General features: G+C 34.5%; 2 protein-coding genes across 4 annotated transcripts in view; both read right to left on the reverse strand.

Moving 5' to 3' along the window:
* LOC140664434 (probable 2-oxoadipate dehydrogenase complex component E1 homolog) overlaps positions 1-24,982 on the reverse strand; it is a 231,876-nt gene that overhangs the window by 113,222 nt on the left and 93,672 nt on the right. For all 3 annotated transcript variants that reach the window (XR_012046457.1, XM_072889548.1, XM_072889558.1), the window contains exon 7: positions 14,077-14,353. Coding sequence is in view for 2 of the 3 variants with exons in the window: in XM_072889548.1 (XP_072745649.1) it covers positions 14,077-14,353 (277 nt within the window). In the remaining variant the exon portion in view is untranslated. The remainder of the gene's footprint in view (positions 1-14,076; positions 14,354-24,982) is intronic.
* LOC140668207 (SCAN domain-containing protein 3-like) lies at positions 14,360-21,931 on the reverse strand. Its single transcript, XM_072897018.1, has 3 exons — positions 21,859-21,931; positions 14,931-19,497; positions 14,360-14,757 (listed from the first exon to the last, which is right to left on the reverse strand). The coding sequence occupies exons 1-2, from the start codon at positions 21,929-21,931 to the stop codon at positions 18,590-18,592; spliced, it is 981 nt and encodes a 326-aa protein (XP_072753119.1). The 3' UTR covers positions 14,360-14,757; positions 14,931-18,589.

Below are 24,982 nucleotides of genomic sequence, written 5' to 3' on the forward strand. Positions count from 1 at the left end.
TTGTTGAGTGCATAGAAAGGACCAAAAAATGGGATAACAAGAACTCGAAGTCTCTTCAAATTGATCAATTGGTCAGCAAAATTATCGCATTGGAAGATTTACCTTTCAATTTTGTCGAAAGTTTAAGATTTGGCAGATTGATACAGCATCTTTGTCCTTCGTATAACCTCAAGACACGTCAATATTTTACAACATTTTTGTGTGATAAAATATATTCGAGAGTAGAAGAGAAGGTGAAAGAACTACTAACACAATTCGAGAAGATGTCATTTACAACAGACATATGGTCGGACTTTTCTTCTGGAATGTCCTTATTAAGTTTGACCTGTCACGGAATTACACGTGATTATGAAAGAAAATTAATAATTTTAAAAGCAGAGATATTCAATGATGGTCGTCACATAGGCGAAAATATAGCCGCAAAAATTGAGAAAATGTTATCTTTCTGGGGTATACCTATGGAGAAAGTTCTTTGCATAATTAGAGATTCGGGTTCGAATATGAAAAAGAGTATGTCTTTATTACATGTAAAAGATATAGATTGCACAGCCCACCAAATACAACTTATAGTTAAAGATGGAATAAACGCACAAGAGATGATAGTCGACTTAATAAAAAAATGTAAAAAGATAGCGATGCATTTTCATCATTCAAATACCGCTCAGGATGAATTAAAAGCATTGCAAGAAAAACTTGACCAGCCAAAGCTCCATGTATTACAGGATTGTTCTACAAGATGGAATAGCACGTTCTATATGATACAGAGAACTTTGCAAACTAAAGATTCATTATGTCTTTATGCATCTTCTAACCATAAGAGATCCCTCAGCTTATATCTCATGATTGGGTTGTTCTAGAAAAACTGATTAATTTATTAAAACCATTCGAGGAGATAACAAGGGAGTTCAGTAGTGCTAATGTTTCGATTGTGTCTGTGATTCCACTAATATCTTCTTTGAAAAAAATAATTGACAGTCTAGATGAAACAGATCGAGAAATTGGCAAAAATATATGTGTTTTAAAACATGAATTAGTACGTAGATTTTCTCATTTGGAAAATGATGTTTTATTCACAACAGCAACTTTATTGGATCCGCGATATATATAAATCAAAATTTTTTGGAAATCACACTTGCGTTAAAGAACATGTTATAAAAAATATTCTTGACATGTACAAAGAAAGAGAGTTTTACATGAATTCAGTTCAGCCTATCATTAAACGTAAGAAAGTAAGTAACGAATCCTAACCATCTACAAGTACGGAAAATCTAAGAAAATGCACATCTTTAAAAGAGTCAATGGCTTTACTAATGGATTCAAGTTCAAGCGATAGCGAAGACGAACAAATTACCAACGAAAGCAATCATTCTGAAGAAGTTTTCTTAAAAAATATATCGCAGATAACTTATCAGAAAAACGCATAGACAGTGATGTAGATCCATTACTGTGGTGGAAGACTAATAAAAAAAATATGAAATTTTATCCGATATAGCAAGACAATTGTTATGTGTTCCACCCACTAGCGTCCCTAGTGAGCGATTTTTTAGTGGGACTGGTCTACTTATACGCCCCACCGTAACAGATTGGATGGAGAAAAAGCGTCAAAACTTCTTTTTTTAAAATTTAATATCCCTTTACTTGAATTTAATTATTAATTTTTTTATTACAGTTTATTAGAATGTCAGTAAAAATCAATTTCAAAAATTAATCTATATAAACGTGCTTGTGACTTGAGTATCAGTATAAAAATTATTATTTTTTTGTGTTAATTTTATTACAAAGTTCTGCAAAATGATCAAAGACTTTATCTTTTAGTTATTCATCAAGAGCTAAATATTTAAACAGTTATTCATAAACAGTCAGTTTTCTTCTGACTTAAATATTAGTAGAAAAATATAAATATCTCATTTATTTCATTATTTTAATCAGAGAGTAGGAGAAATAAGATAATTTTGTTTTTGTCTATTTTATTACGGAGTTTCATGAAAATTGTTTAAAGACTTTGTTTATTTATTATTCAGAGATAAATATGCAATACTGTGAGTATAAAAAACAAAATTGAATAATTTAAACTCAAGAAGACTGCTGAATTGTTTAGTTCCTATTTTAACCAAATAAGATCTAGTCAATTTGTGTAGTTGTAAGTAAAATACTCATGTTTTTGGTTTTTGGTTAACAAAATTATTAATAAAAATTAATGTAAAATTTACAATGTAAATCTTTAAGGCTCGCCAACTTAATAAAGAAAAATTATTGTCTAGTTTTTTTACATTTTATATATCTCTTTCTCTAAAGAAACCAACCTTTACTAAACTAATATTCGCAAAACATTCGCATATTTTCTGCGAATACGAATGCGAATGCGAATATTTTGAAATCAACGAATATTCGCGAATGCGAATATTCATTACATCACTAGTATATACTAGGTGTCCCAGAACAACCTTCCGTCCGTAAAATGACGTATTCCTGACACAATTCTAAGACAATTTTCCCTTTACCAAAATTTGATTTGAAGCGTAGTTTGTGTGTTATAAGAAAAAATAGTTAGCAAATCACGCGTCGAGTAAAGAAAGCAGGCAGGAGCGGCGCACCGCGAGCGCGGAGGCAGCTGATCGTCCGACGGGTAATTACCGCCGCATGAGTCGCTAACTATTTTATCTTATAGCATAAAATTATGCTTTAAATAAAATTTTGGTAAAGAAGAAAATGTCTTATAATTACATCAGGAATAAGTGTTCCTTAAAATAACGTTACTTTAATGACCAAAAGTTGTTTCGGATCGCCAGCCGTCGGACGCTGCAATCAGCTGATTGCTACATGCGATATGTATATGTCTGAGTGTGTACGTAAAAGAAAGGGACAGAGTGAGTGAGTGAGAGAGAGAGAGAGAGAGAGAGAAAGAGAGAGAGAAATAACCGTCTCCGCAACGGCGACGCTCCTTCGATTGTCATTGACATTGTCATTGACGACTTCAGACCGATCGATATATTGATTTTCCGGCTCAGCTGAGAGAGTCAATCAATATTTCTTAAAAAACGCGCGTTATTACGTTTTTGAAACTATTGTATTCATGATGTGAAGGAAAAAATTTAGGAAAATTTATTTTTATTTAGTTCACAATGAGATGTCTCAACGTGAAAATATATTGGTTGCTCTGAAAAGAGCGGATTGACTAAAAACAAATTTTAGAGCAGATGCTCAAAATGCTCGCCGTCCATCCTAATACAAGCTCTCATGCGTTTTATTAAATTTCTTTCAACGTTCTCCATTACTTCTTCGTCGATATTCCAAATAGCAAATCGTAATCTTGTCTTCGCTCCAAAAGTGCATATTATGCACATTAAAAATTCTTTCTTGTGTGAATAGCGATTCATCGCTGAATATTACACGAGAGAAATTTGTGAGATCTCGATCGACGTTTCGCAGAAAATTTTCGCAAAACGTTCGTCTTGCAGGGTAATCTGCTGGTCGAAAATGTTGTGCGCGTGTATGATGAAACGCGTGCAATTTTTCTTCTTTTAATATTCTTTGTACGGTTGTACGAGATAAATCTTGTTCTCGAGCAACTACTCGAATACTCGTTTCGGGAGCATCCTCCAAAGTACGTATGACTCTCCGTGTTCCGTACATTTCTAACGTCGCCATCTCTCCCAGTGTCGTGTTTGTTCGGCAGGACACTGCCAGTATCGTACAGTCTTTGAGCTGCTGCAAGTATGACGTGACCCGATGGATGTCTTCGGTTTCGATACAATTCGGCGTATCTTCTTGTAGCATGGTTCTGCTGCTTGTGACACTCGCCAAGTGCCATCAGCATGTCGTAGTATTCTTAACTTGTGTACGAAATAAAAATAAATGTGTAAAATAAAAATAAGTTTTCCCAAATTTTTTCCTTCGCATCGTGAATGCAATAATTTCGAAAACGTAATAGCGCGCGTTTTTTAAGAAATATTGATTGACTCTTTGGACGGGATCCGATAGCTCACAATGCTAATTGGCTAATGAACATTAGAACCTTCTGATTGACTAACCGTGCTGGTTGCCCTAGGCATCGGTCAATATGTATGGTTGTGTGTTATCGGGATGTGTGCTAGCGGAACCCTCCCGACTCTTTCAGTTGAGCCAGAAAATCAATATATCGATCTGAAGTCGTCGACGACAATGTCGATGACAATCGAAGGAGCGTCGCCGTCGCGGAGACGGTTATTTCTCTCTCTCTCTCTCTCTCTCTCTCTCTCTCTCTCTCTCTCTCTCTCTCTCTCTCTCTCTCTCTCCCTCTCTTTCTCTCTCACTCACTCTGTCCCTATCTTTTACGTACACACTCAGACATATACACATCGCGTGTAGCAATCAGCTGATTGCAGCGTCCGATGGCTGGCGATCCGGAACAACTTTTGGTCATTAAAGTAACGTTATTTTAAGGAATACTTATTCCTGACGTAATTATAAGACATTTTCTTCTTTACTAAAATTTTATTTAAAGCATAATTTTATAAGATAAAATAGTTAGCGACTCATGCGGTGGTAATCACCCGTCGGACGGTCAGCTACACCCGTGCGCGCGGTGCGCCGCGTCGCTCCTGCCTGCTTTCTTTACTCGACGCGTGATTTGCTAACTATTTTTGCTTATAACACACAAACTACGCTTCAAATCAAATTTTGGTAAAGGAAAAATTGTCTTAGAATTGTGTCAGGAATATGTTATTTTACGGACGGAAGGTTGTTCTGGGACACCTTATATACATATACAGGATGTCTCATAACTAACGAGCCAACGCTCGTGAGCGGGTAAAGCGGGTTAAATGGAATAGAAAAGTCCTGTACCATTTTGCGATTTTCAGAATAATTATTGAGAAATTAATTTACAAAGATCGGCAAATCCGGCCCGAATATCAGCCCGCTGCGAAAAAGGTGGCGAGAAAGACGGCCCACCGCTAAGCCGGTCGCTAAATAATAATCGCTAATCTATTGTTCTTATTAACGTTTCTCGTTTACGCCCCTGGTAACCGCGAGGCAATGGAGCCTATTTACGCCGCGCGCGCTTAGCGACCGTCCTTAGGGCCGTCCTTCTTGGTTTAAAGTTGACCAATTAGCATGACAAACCTTCGCGCGCTCAGGCACGTTGTATATTGAAAATGCCCTCACACTAAATTTAATTACCTACATTGAAATATTGATAAATTATGTATTTAATTTACTGTTAAGTTATTGTTACGTAGTAATATTACTACTATTACGTAGTAATTTATTGTTATTAAAATATTTTTATGAACTTATTTCTTTCATGTGCGGTCAATAAATTTTGGTATTAGAATATCCTCGCAATGACAGAAAATCCTCGTAATTCCGCGCGCAACAAATTTATTAACCGCACATGAAAGAATAAGTTTAAAAAATTATTTTAATAACAATAAATTACTACGTAATAGTAGTAATATTATTACGTAACAATAACTTAACAGTAAATTAAATACATAATTTATCAATATTTCAATATCGGTAATTAAATTTAGTGTGAGGGCACTTTCAATATGCGACGTGCCTGAGCGCGCGAAGGTTTGTCATGCTAATTGGTCAACTTCAAACCTTTACCATTTGAAAACTATTGTAACCTCGATATTTTGGTATAAGGATTTTCGTCTCCAAACAGCCTCAGGAATACACCATTAACAGGTAATGCGGTAAATCTGGAACACCCTGTATATATGTATATATATACATATATATACAATTTATATACATATACAAGGTGTCCCCGAATTGGCGGATCAACTCTCGTGGGTAGATAGAGCGTGTTAAACTGAAGAGAAAAATCTAATATCATTTTGCTAAATTCGCAATAATTAATGAGATATAAATTAATAAAGATCGGCCAATACGTGCCAGGATAAGCGCGTGGCGTGAAGAAGCCTCCTACTTGTTACTTGATACTAGGCGCGCGGCGAGACAGTAGGCGGAGCGCTCTACAAACGACTTACAAAGAACGTACAAAGGGCGTACTTAAAGAGACACGTACAGTGCGTTCTGCGTTTATGTCTTGTCGCGTGCCTAGTATCAAGTAACAACTGGGAGGTTTCTTCGCGCCGCGCGCTTATATTGGCACGGATTGGTCGATCTTTATTAATTTATATCTTATTAATTATTGCGAATTTAGCAAAATGATATAAGATTTTTTTCTTCAGTTTAACACGCTCTATCTACCGACGAGAGTTGATCCGCCAATTCGGGGACACTCTGTATATATGTATGTGTATATATATATATATATACAGGGTGGACCATTTTAATCCATTCAGTCGAATATTTCGAAAACCAAGTCCGGGAGAGAAAAATGTTTCAGACAAAAGTTGTTTGGTTTCGAGGGGACCATAAGATGGTACCATTGGTTTGACCTTGAAGAATTATTTGAAGGTCACATGAAGGTCACCTCAATTTTTTTAAATGGCATCCCCTATTTTTTATTACATATTCTTATAGCTGACCTCGAGAGTTTGCCAAAACATTATAATCAAATGTTTCTTCATTGAGTACTTTTCGAGTTATAAAGTTTCAAAGTTGCAGTTTGAAAAAATTCAAAATATCTCGTAAAATATTAATTTTCCGATAGTCTTATCTTACATGATTCAACTAGTCAAGGCAAGATTTAGACATGATCTAACCGGTCAAGGTAAGACCGGAACATGATCCAGCCAGTGAAGGCAAGATCTGAGCATGATGCAGCCAATAAAGGTAAGATTCGAACATGCTTCATACCCTACACACACACGCGCACGTACACACACTTTACATACACTTGCACACACCCTACACACATATTCCACACACACTCACACATAGATTATGTGACATAACCTACACGCATGTACACACACTTTACATGCTCTTACACACACCACACAAACACTCCACACACACATTCCGCATACATTCACACATAACCTATACACACATATACCTCACACACACTTATACATACATACACATCCCACATTTATACACACACAGATAATCGGCCCATGTAGACGATTGCTACAAATCCTGTTCGCAGAAGTACAAATTTGATTGATCCCTTGATTGTTCTTGATGTTCTACTCATCTCAAATAGTCTATTTTTGAAATAATATACCCTCTATTGTTTCCAAAGAAAATATCGACCACAAAATTTATTTGTCACTATTTAGGAATCAATTGATTACGAAAATCTCTTCCACTGTTGATCGGAGTATCAAACTTTATTACTCACAATCAGAGGCTTACGTCTGCCGACAATACCCATGGCTGATTATCGTCCCTCAGAGATTGTGATATTCTCCTTGTTCTCGGAGAATGTTAACTGAATTATCATGAAACTTCGCGAGTTTACCGGAATCGTTACCCCGAAAGAGAACAACATCCGAATGATACTACAATCCAGGACATCGAACTAAGAACTCGCCAAGGCCGTTTAGAACGTCAAAAAGCACATCATGAGTATGATGAAGATGATGTGCGTGTGTACGTTATCTTGGCATTCATTCATCTTAATCCTCATACAAGCAGTCGTATTATGGCTAGAGAAATTGGTATCCCGAGAACAACGATCTTAAGAATTTTGAAGAAAATGAAGTGAACCATCCTTACCATATCACGTTAACACAAGCTCTTACTCAAGCAGATATGCCGTTGCGTGTACAATTTTGTCAATGGGCACAACAGATGATCCGAGCTGATCTGAATTTCTTCTATTATGTTATGTTCTCTGATGAATCGACGTTCAAAAATAATGGTGAATTGAATAGACATAATTGCCATTATTGATCGGATGTTAACTCACATTGGCATAGACAAGAAGATAATCAACATCGCTGGAGTGTGAATGTTTGGTGTAGTATTATAAATGGTTTCTTGATTGGTCCTTATTTCTTTGAAGGAAATGTTAATAGTGTAAATTTTTTGGAACTTCTCAGGGATCATTTACCACAATTGCTTGAAGACGTTGATTTTCATACACGTCAAAGAATGTGGATATAAATGGACGGGGCGCCACCTCATTATGCGGCAATAGTGAGAGCTTATCTAGATCGAGAATACAATGGCAGATGGATTGGGCGACGATGGGCCATCACATGGCCTCCACGATCACCTGATCTAATCATCCTTCACTTGATTTTTATTTATGGGGGTATATTAAAAATGTGGTTTATGAGCATGCGCCTACAACTAGAGAAGATATGATAGAGAGAATAAGAGTAGCTTGCGCAAATATACCGCGAGCTGTCTTACTCAAAACGGTCAGGTACTTCGAAAATAGGTTGGAATTATGTATTCAAGCCAATGGAGATAATTTTGAACAGTTCCTTTGATAAAGATCTTACCTTGACTGGCTGGATCATACTCGGATCTTACCTTCACTGGCTATATCATGCCTAGATCTTACCTTCACTGGTTGGATCATGTCCAGATCTTGCCTTGACTAGTTGAATCATGTAAGATAAGACTATCGGAAAGTGAATATTTTACGAGATATTTCGAATTTTTTCAAACTGCAACTTTGGAGTTTTATAACTCGAAAAGTACTCAATGAAGAAACATTTGATTATAGTATTTTGGAAAGCTCTCGAGGTCAGCTACAAGAATATGTAATAAAAAATAGGGGATGCCATTTAAAAAAATTGAGGTGACCTTCATGTGACCTTCAAATAATTCTTCAAGGTCAAATCAATGGTACCATCTTATGGCCCCTTCGAAACCAAACAACTTTTGTCTGAAACATTTTTCTCTCCCGAGCTTGGTTTTCGAGATATTTGACTGGATGGATTAAAATGGTCCACCCTGTATATATATATATATATATATATATATATATGTATTGTTACGTCCCGGCACCAAAATTTTTCTCATTTACTTCTAAGAAACACTAAACTTATAATATAAAGCCAAACGACAAGTTACCGACTACATTTTAGCCGATAAGTTATTCACTAAGACAAGTTACCCATTATAACCGTTACCGACTCTAGCTGACAGTACGAAACGTTAATCATAAAATAGCTGCTCTCCCACCACCATAAGACTCTCCCGCTACTCCAAACCCTTAGATAACCCTTCCTACCCCCACTTTCCAACCCCGACCTGCACAAACCGAGGGACCTCGAAACAGTCCCAAAAATCGACACATCAATTCGAGACTCCGAGCGATGCACTTCTCTCTCTAGAAGTGCTCCTCATCCTTGCGATTCTATTTCTATACGCGATTCCATTTCCAAACACTGTTCCAAATCAGTACGCTTTCCATATCCACATTCGTTTCCATTTCGGTACGCGATCCTATTCCATACAGTTCCTCTGCAACGTCATTCTACTTCATGCGAGCGCCTGTTATATCGTTACTTTATTATACTACGTCTGTACACCCTGCGTCAGTTCTCCACGCCGATAGCTCTCCGATTCATAGTCACGCGTCACCACTGTAACCACCCAATGTAAGATTAGCCAAAAATACACGTATTTACGAAACCTCATTGTGCATTAATAGCAAAACGTACCTGAACCCAATCCGCATTTTCTACGTTCGGCGTCATATTAAATTTCAATCCGACTCTCAACAGACCTGGTTTCGACCATTAACCAAACCAGCGACGTAGCGGTGCAAACAATTGCACGCTCGTTACTACCCCTTCCCAGCCGATATCGTGCTAATACTCTGCACATACGGTACTCCTACTCTAAAACCAAACTTATACCTTCTCCTGGAAGCATCGTGCTAATATTCTGCACATGTCACCTCCCTACCTCAGAATCAATGGTCGAACCCAGCGAACACGCGAAATTAATTTGATCTTTTGTAGATGCCAAAAATAAGAAAAGGCGGACACAAATTCCACGCGCGACGTTTATATTACGAATACAAATACGCCCCTGTCAGTGAAGCGGATAGTGAATTCCTCGGGACGGATCGTCTATATTTTGACTTAGAATACGAGGCGTACTTTAACCCGACGTTACGAACAAAGCAGGTCAAACCTCTGAGGACGGACATCCGCATAAAGTCTATGGGATATTTTCCGTGACTGCGCAAACTGATACAGTTAGACACACATCTACTGTTCCCCCCTCTGCCGCCCGCGAATTACGTACCGGGAGACCCGAGGAAGACCCGCTACCTCCAGATACGCGACGAAATATTATACCTAAATTACGGGTGTTCCACCCCCGAGCACTGGGGTTCCGCGGAACAACCGATAGTAATAGATTAATATTACACGGAACGAAATATAACGATATCTCGTAGCAGCGTCACTCAAAATACGAAGCTTGGAAAACTTAGAGTTTTCTCGTGCCTACACTTTTACGACCGACCCCTTTTTTTTTTGCTTCCTGCGTTTCGCTTGGGCCAGCTCGCCCTCCGCTAAACCCTTCCAAAAATAGTATTTTCGCTCCGCGCTGCAGAGACCGGTTTACGACCGACCCTTTTTTTTTATTTCCTGCATTTCGCGTTGACCATTCTCTCTCTTGTCGAGATTTTCTCGAAGACAATACTTGTTTCCAAGTTAATACTCGTTTTAAATATTGTATAACGCGCGTGTTATTTTATTCATTAATTTGTAAACAATTAATATTTAAACCGAATAAATATAGGAAACCTATTTTTCGTTATTCAATTATTTTTTACTCCTTCCTTATTCTGACCACGACTAATAACAACGCTTTATGCAAGCAATAACAATAATAGTATTTAACCATGACCTATTGACAACACACCTACATGTGTTACGGACAACTGCGCCCCATACGGGAGGGCCACCCCTCCCCTCCCGCCGTCGAAGCGCGTCACCGATTAGGAAACGTCCGTTGCACCTACATCTCGGGATTCGCTCATAAATTAGAACTTACCCCGTATTGCGCATCTTGCTTTGTAAATTCCGACGACATTGATAGAGATTCTTGCGCGTACTTCAACGTACACCTCGCGCTCGACAGCACGCGCTATTCCGGCGTGTATTGCACGGTCTGCTCTCGTAATCTAGCAGAGTTTTTCCCGTTCGACTGCGACCGGTGCGTTAACACCTACGCCGACTTCCTCAGAGATTTGAGAAATAGAAACATCTATTACTACTCGTTAGCGGACCCTATTAAAGTCTTCGTTAGCGGAACCATCCTCGAGGAGTTCACATCACGCGACTTCCCTTAGTCAGTAATCGCCATATCCCTATTACTTCGCCGTTGGTAAGGAAAAACATCCATCGTCCGGATAAGCCTAGTCGCGAGGAATCCCCAGAAGCTTAGCTTCTGAAATACGCGACCGGTCAGGCGAAAGGTCCGACCACTCTTAGGAACCGCGACCCCGTTTGACGTAACAGTATATATATTTATCATAGACTATCGGGCTATAACAGGATATTGGGACGGAGGACTGGAGGGAATACTTCATGGTGCTACTAGAAGAGATGGAGAGTAAAGTGATTAAAGGTTTTAGGGGCAGGAGAGGAGGAGAGGATGAATCGGGCTGTAACATTTCTCTCTCGCTGTGAAAAGAAAAACGAAGGCAGGACGTTTTTCTTTATACTATTTCCATTAATATTAAAATATATAATCGTTTGTACAAAGTGCATAGCCTTATCAAAACCGTGTACTTAAACTATGCTTGAGTATGGATTTTGGGAATCTATAGGATTGAATAGGTTCAGATATCCGTACAGACAGTCGTCTATTCACTTTTTTTCGTTTGTGCAATTTAATTAGCAGTATTATTGAAATTATTATTGCTATTATTGTTATTATTCCGCTTGAGGTCATTGGAATAATAAATTGCTTATGCGCATAAAATATCTCGTCATTATGACGTTTTTTAGTTTATTTTTTAAGTTTGCTAGTTCCGAGCGATGTTGTAGTCTTTTGCTTGACGTTGCGTCTCGTCTCGTATTTCCGTGCCGCCAAAGATTGTATTTTTATTTTCTATTGTCATATCAGGCGTTATTATTTTACAATTGCCGCGTATGATTATTTTGCTTGTGTGTCTAATTGTTAGTCTCTCGCTCACGGAGATCTGTTGGTCGCAACGACCGCGTATATGTAGAGACTTAAAAAAGGGCCTCCGCTTTTGTTCGGTTGGTGGTCACCGGGCGGCGGAGTTTCGACGGATGGTCGGTCGGGAAAAATAGTAATAAGGGATGCCTCGTTACAATATCATGATGTAAAATATGAACATAAAAAACGATATAAACTTTGTGTAATTGTAGAATAAGTTAGGGTTTTAAATATGTGGTTTTTAGTTTATTCTCATTTGAACTTACAAGATGCGTGTAGAGTCATTGCTTTTTAATAATACATCCTCCTCGGCATGCATTTCTTATGAATGGGGTAAGTTTGTAATCTCATACTGTTACTGATTGGTCAAATTTTTATGGTGAGGTATTTTTTATTATATTTTTATTAATAATGTAAATTTTTCGTTTTTTATTTAAACATTATTTTTCAGCTTTATCTTGATTGACTAGTGGACAATAATGAAATGTTAAAAGCGGAAGGTATGGTAATGAAAATAGATGAAGCTAAAATTAGGAAATGTAAATTGCAGAAAGTCGATTCATTGCAGAGCAGTGGATTTTTGATGATATCGAGCATGAAACAGGAAAATTGCTTGTCAAGTGTGATCGATCAGCAAATATAATACTAACAGTAATATAAAAATCAAGCTTGGTGCAATTATATCCAATTGTTGGAAGGCGTATAATTATCTTAAAACAAAAGGTGTAGACCTCTATTATTTTTATATGTAATTATGTTGAGCCTGACACTAAAGCTTATATTCAAAATATTGAGACAGCGTGAAGAAAGACTCATTGTAATATTCCACGTTATGACAATTAAAAGAAATATTTTGCTATTTATATTGCAGAATTTTTTTTTAAACAAATTCTCATTCACAAATCTTTATTAAAGCATTTTCTAATATTGTCGCTAAATATTATCCACTTCACTCTAATAAAAAATATTAATAAAATGTTTATACACATATACCCAGATAACAATTCTTGCGCGCAAATTAAATCTATCTTATGCATGTAAATAGTGTCTGAAAGTTGCCTGAGTTTTACTCGTGAGATATACTTAGTTTTGTATATTGCACATATGTGATTATCTAAAAATCATTTTGCACTTAAATATCCAATGCACGCACAAAAAATGGCTCATTATTATGCACAGAAAACTGTATAGAAGTGCGTCCTAGTGATAACAATTTACGCGTAAATTTTTCTGGTTATTTTTCCTTATTTGTCTTTATTCTGATAAATAAATATTTTTATTTTCGTTACTTAGATATAATGTAGATGGATATAACAAATTAAAGTTTAATGGTAAAGTTTACGTAACAATCAGTTATTGTTTAATTAAAAGAAACAGAAAAATGCCTTTTTTATTAAAGTGAAAGTAGATAATATTTAGCCATAATATTAAAAAATGCTTCGATACAATTTGTGAATGAGAATTTCCATTTAAAAAGAAATTCTGCAATAACTAGCAAAATGTTTTTTCTGAATGCCATATCCTGCACTCCCATTTCAGAAAAATTAATCTAATCCAACTCATATTACTTTCATACTGATATACATTAATAATTTTATTCTCGTTTTGCATGGAAAGTTAGAAACCCATATGGAACACAATGGCGGATCTTGTTTCGCATTGAAAGCAGGGATAATATAAGATAGATATCGCTTTATGCACAGTTCCATATAAATTTTTAACTTTCATAGTTCCACATGAGTTTTTAAGTATTTTTATGCAAAGCGACATCAAAATTATTAACGTGTACCAGTAGTAATACAGTAATAGAAGAGTATTATAATGAAATATAATAATTTGTTATCTCTTAACCCCTACTTAATTCTTGCTGGAAATTGCTTCCTTCCTGTTAAAATATATCTAAATAGCGATAAAATCGGTGTAACCTTTTATGGATTTTTATCTTAATTTTTTGAGAACTTTCTTATAGTGATAATGTTTTGATGCTCAAATTTCGGGACATCTTGTACATAAATAATAATAATATAGAATATGTATTTATACATTCTTACTAACAATAAGTTTACTTACAAAGTTTGATGGTACTTGAACACTTTTTTTTCCCAAGAATTGTAACAAATGCAAGTCAACTCCAGTATCCCATCGGGTTATATTGGCTTCAGCTTGTTGCATATCTGTCCATCTTCCAGTGAGATAAGTCACGGTTAACTGTCGCGATACATCTGTCATGGATTCTTTTAAAGCCTTATTCAATAATGCGGAATAGCTTTCGACAGTATTTTTAACAATTTCTTGAGAAAGAATTTTGGCACTTATTAGTTTTTCCACATATCGATCTGGTATAGAGCTGAATTAAGAAAAAAATTTTTCTACAGTATTGATAATTTTCACGTTTTATATTAAAATATATACATGATATTAAAAGATACATTCATGGAACGCACTTTTGTCGCTATGGTCATATTGGCTGTTCATGGAACCGTTTCATGTTTCATAATGCTAATAGAGATGGTGATGACATTACTGTTTTTGGTTGTCAGAAGCTAATGCTAACTTATGCTTTGATGTAATAATAAAGATGCATGATTCCCAAAGATGCGCAGTGATTGACCAATCAGAGATTGGGTTAAAAATTGCCATAATGCACATAACGTTTCACCTTTCTCCTTACATCATAACATATACTACAATTTCCGAGGTGAAGCACATTATATTACCAACTCTCATAGCGTCAAATACGTTCCACAAACGCTGCAAACGTTATATACATATAGTTATGTACTATCTGAAGAATTATCCAAATTATTCCGTACTTGTATCATTCACTACTTTTAACATAAAATTATACTTTAAATAAAATTTTGGTAAAGAAGAAAATGTATTAGAATTACGTCAGGAATACGTGTTCCTTAAAATAACGTTACTTTAATGACCAAAAGTTGTTCCGGATCGCCGGCTGTCGGACGCTGCAATCATCGCGTGTAGCAATCAGCTGATTATTTTAAGGAACATGTATTCCTGACGTAATTCTAATACATTTTCTTCTTTACTAAAATTTTATTTAAAGCATAATTTTATAAGATAAAATAGTTAGCGACTCATGTGGTGGTAATCACCTGTCGGACGGTCAGCTGCACCTGCGCGCGCGGCACGCCGCGCCGCTCCTGCCTACTTTCTGTACTCGACACGTGATTTGCTAACTATTTTTGCTTATAACTCAAAAACTACGCTTCAAATCAAATTTTGATAAAGGAAAAATTGTCTTAGAATTGTGTCAGGAATACGTCATTTTACGGACGAAAGGTTATTCCGGAACACTCTGTATACAAAAAATGGTTCAAACAAAAGTTGTGAGAAATTATGTTCTTTATAAGATTGATAACAGCTATTTTTATTCTAGGCTTTATCTTCGGGAGATATGACAAAAAAGTAGTTTTGATCATCATTTTTGTAAGATAAAGGCGCAAGCGAAGGTGTCGAAAACTTGGAATTTTTGTTAGATTCTCCAACTTTAAAATACATACATCCAAAAATCAAAACCACTGAACCTTTGCAGGACAAAACTTTTTTGTTACTCAACTATCATGGTTGCAAATAAACTCGATTTTTGGCGATACTTCGGCAATATAATCATCATATTACGTTCAGTTTTAATTTAGTTTCTGTTAATATATTGTGCCAACACACAATCCTTAATCTACTATTTTTTTGCTAAGAACTTCTGCTTAAATTTTGTAGCCTTTTTATTTCAGATCATGACACAGAGACTGCTTGTTTCTGCTGCAGTTCTAACGTCACTAACTGAGACAGCAGATTATATGCAATTGTTACCAGAGTTGACATAATATATAATGTATAATTAAGATAATAAATTAATAATTTGCAGTACGTGATCTTAGCAAACTTAGCTCTTTGAATATGGCTATAACTTCGATTTTATAATCTCATAATAATAAAAATGTATACGAAATTAAAACACTATCCATAATACATTTTAGTTTACATAATACATAATACATAATACATTTTTAGTTAAATCTCATTACTTGTACTAAATAAGAAGTGATCGTTAATTCTGATAAGGGAACCTCGCGAACCCGGAAATTCTGATTTTAAAGAAACTTTGCACACATATAGAGGGGGTAAATAGATGAATTAAGAAATTTTCAGTTGCTGCCCAAAAACGATTCTACGAGATGAAACCACCCCTTATATGTATATAGAGCGGTCTTTTGGTTTTCTCTATATATCTCGAAAATTATTGGAGATATCGAAAAATGTTTTATATAAAAATTTTATGATAAAAAGTAATCTATTTAACCACATTAATACAATTTTGAAAAAAAAATTAAAAAAAAATTTTTTTTTAATTTTTGAAAAAAATTATTTTTAAAAAATTTTATTAATTTAGTCAAATATAGGTGCTTTTATCTTGAAATTTTTGTACAAAACATATTTTGATATCTCGAATAAAATTTTCAAGATATATAAAGAAACTACTCTTCATATGAGGTATTGTTTCACCCTAGAGGCATTTTCCGGCCAGAATTAAGTATTTCTAAATTTATTTATCTATGTACCTACATATTATGTATGTATTATGTATGTATTGTAAGTTAAGAAATTAATATAAAACTCTACATATTATAGTTTTATTGAAATTAAAATTTTTTTAAGGTTTTTTTTCCATCTTAATACTACGCAATTAAATTGTTAATGATTAACAGTTCTATTCCACTCGCCGAATTCAGTTATTATAATTTTATTTATATGGAATATTAATTTTAATTTATCATTTATTTGGTATGTTTTTGTAATATAAGTCATACTGATTTATTTTAAAACGTATTTTTTTCATTCCTTAATTTACGTAAGATTACGTCATCAAAATTTATGCATTATTTTCTGTGATTAAACAAAATGAAAATTATAGTTATGAGTGAAAAAATCACTTGCAAACCGCGTGCATTAATTCTAAAGTTAATGTTATTCTCCATAAAAAATACAATGCCATTTATTTGGACTGCATTCCCTATAACAATGCTGTTCTCTACTTGCATATTTCGGCCAGATCTCAAGGCTTACGCCTATCACCTCCCTACCTACTACTCGCGCATTAGCAACGAAACGTAACATGCGCGTAACTAAGGAGAGCGACACTTCGTTTTAGGAGCGTTTATATCGTAAATGTTATGTGGTAATACGCCTCTAATAATACCGCAAAAGTTTTTAAATATAATTTTTTTTATATTTTATATCTCATCAATAATTGAAATTATTTTTATTCTACTATTAATTACGTTTATGTTTTGCAATATTTAAAAAAAATTTTTAAAGTAATATAATTTTCAACGTATTCATAAAAAATTTGTATCATTTTTTATTCGAAGCTTTTTACATGCTTTTGCAATCATATCGATTAATAAACGTTAAATCAAATATTTATTTTTAGAATATATATTGAAATAATATATTTGATAAAATTTGGATTAAGAAACACGCTATAATAACAATAATAAAACTACAGTTATAAAATAATTTTATATAGTAATAATACTACTATACAATAGTTTTTCACATCACCCATGAGGTACTATTGTTGATGCGTTTTTTTTAAAGTGGTTTCCCCAGTAGGCCTATTTCACTAAATGAAAGAAAAAGAATATTTTATCCGTGTGTATATAAGTTTATATAAGCGAAAGGAAAATGTTAGTGAAAAAATAAAAACACGAGAACTAAGATAAAAACCGATCGAGGTTCGGTGAAACGCATACTCCCTCCGTCTTTTCGCCAACCAAGATTGGCTGCAGTCGAGAGTAAAAAATAAGCGCAAACATTAATTAGATTTTCTAAGCCGTTTACACGAATTAACAAGAGATGAAATATCTACAGAGATATCAGAAGAACTAGTTCGCATTAATGCAGATAAAGATGCGTCGTTTAAGCAAGAACGTTTGTCTGTTTTTGTGTATCTTAGTTTTGAAAATGAGCATTCGCATAAATATGTGGATCCAAACATCGAAAAAATTCGAAGACCAAAATTTACAAGTTTTGGGTAATTGGATACATTTAAAATTTTTAAAAAGTCGACTCCTTTTTCGGAACACGTTTTAAGAGACAGATTATTTTGCAGATCACAAAGTTCTGCCTGAAAACCTAAGTCTTGTTCCTCAATTTGTATATTGAGAGGATTTTTAAAAAGAAATAAATCTTTCCGAAGCGTTTCAAAATCACTGAAACGCTTATCAAATTGAGTTTTTAATGAATCTATCAAGAAGTTTTTTAAAATTACAATTTTTGTCGTGTTCCTCAAAGAGAATCTGACAAGAAGGATAAAAATGAAAGATATCCTTTTCTAAATGATTTTTTATTAATATTAATTTCCTACGGAATGAATCGACATGGCTAACTAATTGGGATATGGTTTGTTTAGTCTTTTGCAGTTTCAAATTTAACTTATGTAAATGAGAAGTTACGTCGATAATAAGAACGAGTTCACTAAGAAAATTTAAATCTTCAAAAAAAGATTTAAATTCGTCATAATTTATAGATCTTTCTTGCAAGAAAAGGAAGATTTCTTTTATTATGTTAAAAAAATTTTCAAATATCTCCCTGCACTAAGCCACCGAACTTCACAATACAGAGGTAGATCTGTATAAATCGCATTATGTTCTTCGAGAAAAAATTGAAATTTTCTGTGATTCAGAAATTTATGACCGTCTTTTATTGCATTAATAATTTTTGACACAATGTGCATTGCGGTACATAATTTAATTGCTTTCCCACATAATGCTTCTTGATGAATAATACAATGAATGAAGGGGAATTTTAAGTTTCGCTGCTTGATTTGGCCGAAAAATCCAATTTTTGAACCAGTCATTGACTTTGCGCCATCAGTTACAATAGCCGAACATTTCGAAAAGTCGGTGTTTAATTTTATTAAAGTTTGCTCTACAGCTTTATAAATATCTATACCGGTTGTTGTGCCATGTAATGGTACGAAATCTAATAGTTCCTCGACTTGCGAAAAATCGTTTTGAACGATTCGAGCAAAAATGCTCAATTGACTCACATGTCGATTATCGGTAGTTTCGTCCAAGCACAATGAAAAATAGGAACACGTTGATAGCAAATATGTTAATTTATCTTCTATTGAAGAAGCAATATGATTTACTCTTGCTGCTACTATCTTTTTATTCAATGGAATACTAGCAGCTTCTGCAAGAGTTAATGAATCGAATGATTTTACTGCTTCAATTAGACATTCTTTAACAAATTCGCCATCGGTAAAGGGCTTGGAATTTTTAGCGATAAGATAGGAAATGGCATAAGATGCCGTAACTGCTTTTGTAGCATCAGATGTAGAAGCATTATTAATATCAAAAACTGGATCATAACTTTCTTGATATACTAATTTTAAACCTTCTATCAAATTAATTTTTTCTTGATCCACATATTTGGAATATTCATTGAAATGTTCATTGAAAATGTCTTAATAATAAACTTTTTAACTAGAGATGGTTGGTAACCACATAAAAGACAAACCGTTCTATTATAAATTAAAGCAAAGAAATTATTTTCCCAAGCTTTATCAAAATATTGTACGTACCTCTGTTCACTAGCCATTCTTTATATTTAATGATATGCACAGAAAACACTATGACTTTATTATAATACAAAAAGATTAAAAGCGAGAGAAAATCAAGATAATAATATACACAGAAAACACTATAACTGTGTGATAATACAAAAAGATTAAAAGCGAGAGAAAATCAAGTTAATAATATACACAGAATTAATAATATGCACAAGAAACTTTCTGTATGATACGAGCAAGACACTTTATGCGCACGTTTCACTGGAAAGTGACAATGATTAACAAGTGACGAACCATTTATAAACACAAGGAGACCGAAAACAACTACATATTACTATAGTGATAGTGCATGGCGCGTTATTGAAAAACATTCTGTGCCTATACTTGATTTTCTTTCGTTTTTAACCTTTTTGTATTATCACACAGATACTTCTAATGTTTTCTGTACATATTATTAAATATAAGGAATGGTTAGTAAACAGAGGTATGTACAATATTTTGATGAAGTATGAGAAAATAATTTCTTCGCTTTAATTTATAATAGAACGGTTTGTCTTTTGTACGGTTACCAGCAATCTATGGTTAAAAAGTTTATTATTGAAAGACATTTTCAAAATAAACATTTTAATGAATATTCCAAATATGTGGATCAAGACAAGATTAATTTGATAGAAGGTTTAAAAATAGTATATCAAGAAAGTTATGATCCAGGTTTTGATATTAATAATGCTTCTACATCTGATGTTACAAAAACAGTTACGGCATCTTATGCCATTTCCCATCTTATCGCTAAAAATTCCAAGCCTTTTACCGATGGCGAATTTGTTAAAGAATGTTTTGATATCAATAATGCTTCTACATCTGATGCTACAAAAACAGTTACGGCATCTTATCGCTAAACATTCCAAGTCCTTTACCGATGGCAAATTTGTTAAAGAATATCTCATCGAAGCAGAAAAATCATTCGGAGATTCATTAACTCTTGCAGAAGCTGCTAGTATTCCATTGAACAAAAAAAACAGTAGCAGCAAGAGTGACTCATATTGCTTCTTCAATAGAAGATAAATTAAAATATTTGCTATCAACGTGTTCGTATTTTTTATTGTGCCTGGACGAAACTACCGATAATCGACATGTAAGTTAATTGAGTATTTTTGCTTGAATCGTTTAAAACGATTTTTCACATGTCGAGGAACTTTTAGATTTCATACCATTACATGACACAATAACTGGTATAGATATTTATAAAGCTGTAGAGCAAACTTTAATAAAATTAAACACCGACTTTTTGAAATGTTCGGCTATTATAACTGATGGCGCGAAGTCAATGACTGTGTCAAAAATTGGGTTTTTCGGCCAAATCAAGCAGCGAAACTTAAAATTCCTTTTCATTCATTGTATTATTCATCAAGAAGCATTATGTGGGAAAGCAATTAAATTATGTACCGCAATGCACATTGTGTCAAAAATTATTAATGCAATAAAAGACGGTCATAAATTTCTGAATCACAGAAAATTTCAATTTTTTCTCGAAGAACATAATGCGATTTATACAGATCTACCTCTGTATTGTGAAGTTCGGTGGCTTAGTGCAGGGAGATATTTGAAAATTTTTTTAACATAATAAAAGAAATCTTCCTTTTCTTGCAAGAAAGATCTATAAATTATGACGAATTTAAATCTTTTTTTGAAGATTTAAATTTTCTTAGTGAACTCGTTCTTATTATCGACGTAACTTCTCATTTACATAAGTTAAATTTGAAGCTGCAAAAGACTAAACAAACCATATCCCAATTAGTTAGCCATGTCGATTCATTCCGTAGGAAATTAATATTAATAAAAAATCATTTAGAAAAGGATATCTTTCATTTTTATCCTTCTTGTCAGATTCTCTTTGAGGAACACGACAAAAATTGTAATTTTAAAAAACTTCTTGATAGATTCATTAAAAACTCAATTTGATAAGCGTTTCAGTGATTTTGAAACGCTTCGGAAAGATTTATTTCTTTTTAAAAATCCTCTCAATATACAAATTGAGGAACAAGACTTAGGTTTTCAGGCAGAACTTTGTGATCTGCAAAATAATCTGTCTCTTAAAACGTGTTCCGAAAAAGGAGTCGACTTTTTAAAAATTTTAAATGTATCCAATTACCCAAAACTTGTAAATTTTGGTTTTCGAATTTTTTCGATGTTTGGATCCACATATTTATGCGAATGCTCATTTTCAAAACTAAGATACACAAAAACAGACAAACGTTCTTGCTTAAACGACGCATCTTTATCTGCATTAATGCGAACTAGTTCTTCTGATCGCTGTAGATATTTCATCTCTGATTAATTCGTGTAAACGGCTTACAATAGAAAATCTAATTAATGTCTGCGCTTATTTTTGTTTTTTGACTAACATTTTCCTTTCGCTTATATAAGCTTATATACAAACAGATAAACTATTCTTTTTCTTTTTCTAATTCTTCTTTTTTCAATTAGTGAAATAGACCTACTGGGAAAACCACTTTAAAAAAAACGCATCAACAATAGTACCTCATGAGTGATGTGGAAAACTATTGTATAGTAGTATTATTACTATATAAAATTATGTTATAACTGTAGTTTTATTATTGTTATTATAGCGTGTTTCTTAATCCAAATTTTATCAAATATATTATTTCAATATTGTGAACATAAATATTTGATTTAACGTTTATTAATCGATATGATTGCAAAAGTGTATAAGAAGAAAAAATTAATTCGAATAAAAAATGATACAAATTTTTTATGAATACGTTGAAAATTATATTACTTTAAAAATTTTTTTTAAATATTGCAAAACATAAATGTAATTAATAGTAGAATAAAAATAATTTTAATTATTGATGAGATATAAAATATAAAAAAAATTATATTTATAAACTTTTGCGGTATTATTAGAGGCGTATTACCACATAACATTTACGATATGAATGCTCCTGAAGTGAAGTGTCGCTCTTCTTAGTTACGCGCGTGTTACATTTCGTTGCTAATGCGCGAGTAGTAAGTAGGGAAGTGATAGGCGTGAGCCTCGAGATCTGGCCGAAATGTGCAAGTAGAGAACAGCACTGCCCTATAATGTGTAAAAGTAATTATTACAATCATCATATACACTACTCAAAAGAAAATAGGGAACACTTTTCATACGTCAAAAAATAGGCTGTTTCCAAACTATTGTAACTTACAAGGAAAGGGTTGGAAGTGTCACCCTCCAATTTTAATGAGCTTTAACTATGTTGTAGTCTAGGTCAAAATAGGAGACACGTATTTTTTTATAAGTGCCCATACGCCCGTTAAGAAGGTGAAACACCCTCTTGAAAAAAATCGATTTACATTTCTGAGCGAATACCGTCGAAACAATAAGATATAAAAAAAAATGTTTCAAATAAAAGTTTTATGGTTTTTCATGTACTTTAAAACCGTGCAATTAGATTTTTCAAAAATGTTATATTTTTCGAAATCCCTCCCCCTCCCTTTCAATTTTTGAAAATTTTAAAATTTGTCTTATAGCAAAATCTATAGCTCATTTAAAGACAAATCCAACCATATATGTGTGGCGACTATGGCAACCGCCACAAGCGCCTTCGCGCAGACAGACCGCCGAGCGCGAGACTCGCGGATAGTACGCGAGCCGCCGCTACGCGGCACAAGCCCGGGATCCGCTCGGGAGTAAGGTACGGTTCGCGCGGTACATAAGCGCAGCAGCAGAGAGCGAAACCGACCTATTCTGGGACTAGCAGCACGCTACAACAGAACACGTCAACCTTTTGAGAGAGCACAAAGCCACACGCTGCGCAAACAACGACCGTCAAAGATCCCCTCGTCCTGCCTATCCACCCCGATCACCAGGGCCGGCTAGCCAGCCAGAGGAACGTCCAAGACGAGTAGGATTTGCGCTACTACGTGGAAACTGGTACCCATCGACCTTCCACCGGTGAGGCAAACGCGGTCGCCACGGGCCTTTCTAACCACGTGGAACATCAGAGTATGACGCTGGACATCGCCTTCCTTGCTTTGGGGAACACCCGAGTGCCTGTTACCACCACCGAAATCTCCACCAGAACGGCCGACCACATTACGTGACGCAGCGACACAGACGTCGACCCACGAAGTATATAAGCAGAGGCACGCAGAGCCAGTCCGAGAGTCGAGAGCGAGCCACGCAGTGATACACATCTACTCGAGCTACTGCCTTGCAGTGAGAAAACCACACAAAGGCCGCTGCCACGCAGACGGAGACGCCTCGTTACATTGCCGAGGAGATAAGGGACTGCAACAACAACTGCAAATTGAGCTCCACGCTTAAGTGGACAAAGACCAGGCCCTCCATTTCCTGGCGCGAGTGGTGGTAACGCCGTATCCCATCGGCCCTTTTCAGGGCCACATAAAGCTTCACTCACAATACACACTTGTACATAATCTACACTGCACACATGTATATATCACACACGAAACACTGTACATAGAACGAATAAAAACAAGCATCAAAGATCAAACTCCACGTCTCGATCAGCGCCTACCATTACCACTTCCTCTGGGCATTCGGAAGCGAGCAAACACGACGGCAGGGCCAAGCGCCATATATGATAAAGTTGTATTCCGAAGTCGCATTTTTCAGAAATAAGCTAAAAATATTTCTATATATCACTATACGCGCGCTTTATCCGCCTTATGACATTCTCTATTTACAGCGACGGTTTTTCTTCGCAAACTCACAGAGGCAACCATAAATTATCAATAAATAATTTATGAGAATATATATTTATAAATTATAGCAATTATATTTATATAATTTATAATTATATAATATATATAATTAATATATGTATATGTATGTGACAATAAATATATAATTTGTATGGGAAAAATAGTATCTTATGCATTAGAAATAGAACTAGTCAAACAAGGAAAATCTTTGACGGGATGCAGAGGTTAATAGATTAAATGATTCACTTCTATGAATAAACAGACATGCGTTTACGCAACTGCGACATAAGTTGGTGCAATATAGTTTTATTTACAACCGCGCGTAGCACAACACGTATTACTACAAAAGCATCCATCGAATTCAGCAGCAGTTCTGTCTTGCGTGTATGCACATTATGTATGTATTTTTTTGATTTTTTAAAATTTTTATTGTTTTTTGCTCTTACATATTTAAACTTTATTCAAAATTTAAGTTTATCTATTTTGTTTTATTTAAGTTATAATTAATATTTTATTAACTTATTTAAATTATTATAAATTATGTGATAAAACGGTGTGTTATTTTTCATGAAACTCGGAAAACACTTATAACAAAGTGTTAATACGCATTAAATAATAAAATATTTTTGATGCTAATAAATATTT

This window comes from Anoplolepis gracilipes, chromosome 1 (assembly GCF_047496725.1).
Source record: "Anoplolepis gracilipes chromosome 1, ASM4749672v1, whole genome shotgun sequence".
NCBI lineage: Eukaryota > Metazoa > Arthropoda > Insecta > Hymenoptera > Formicidae > Anoplolepis > Anoplolepis gracilipes.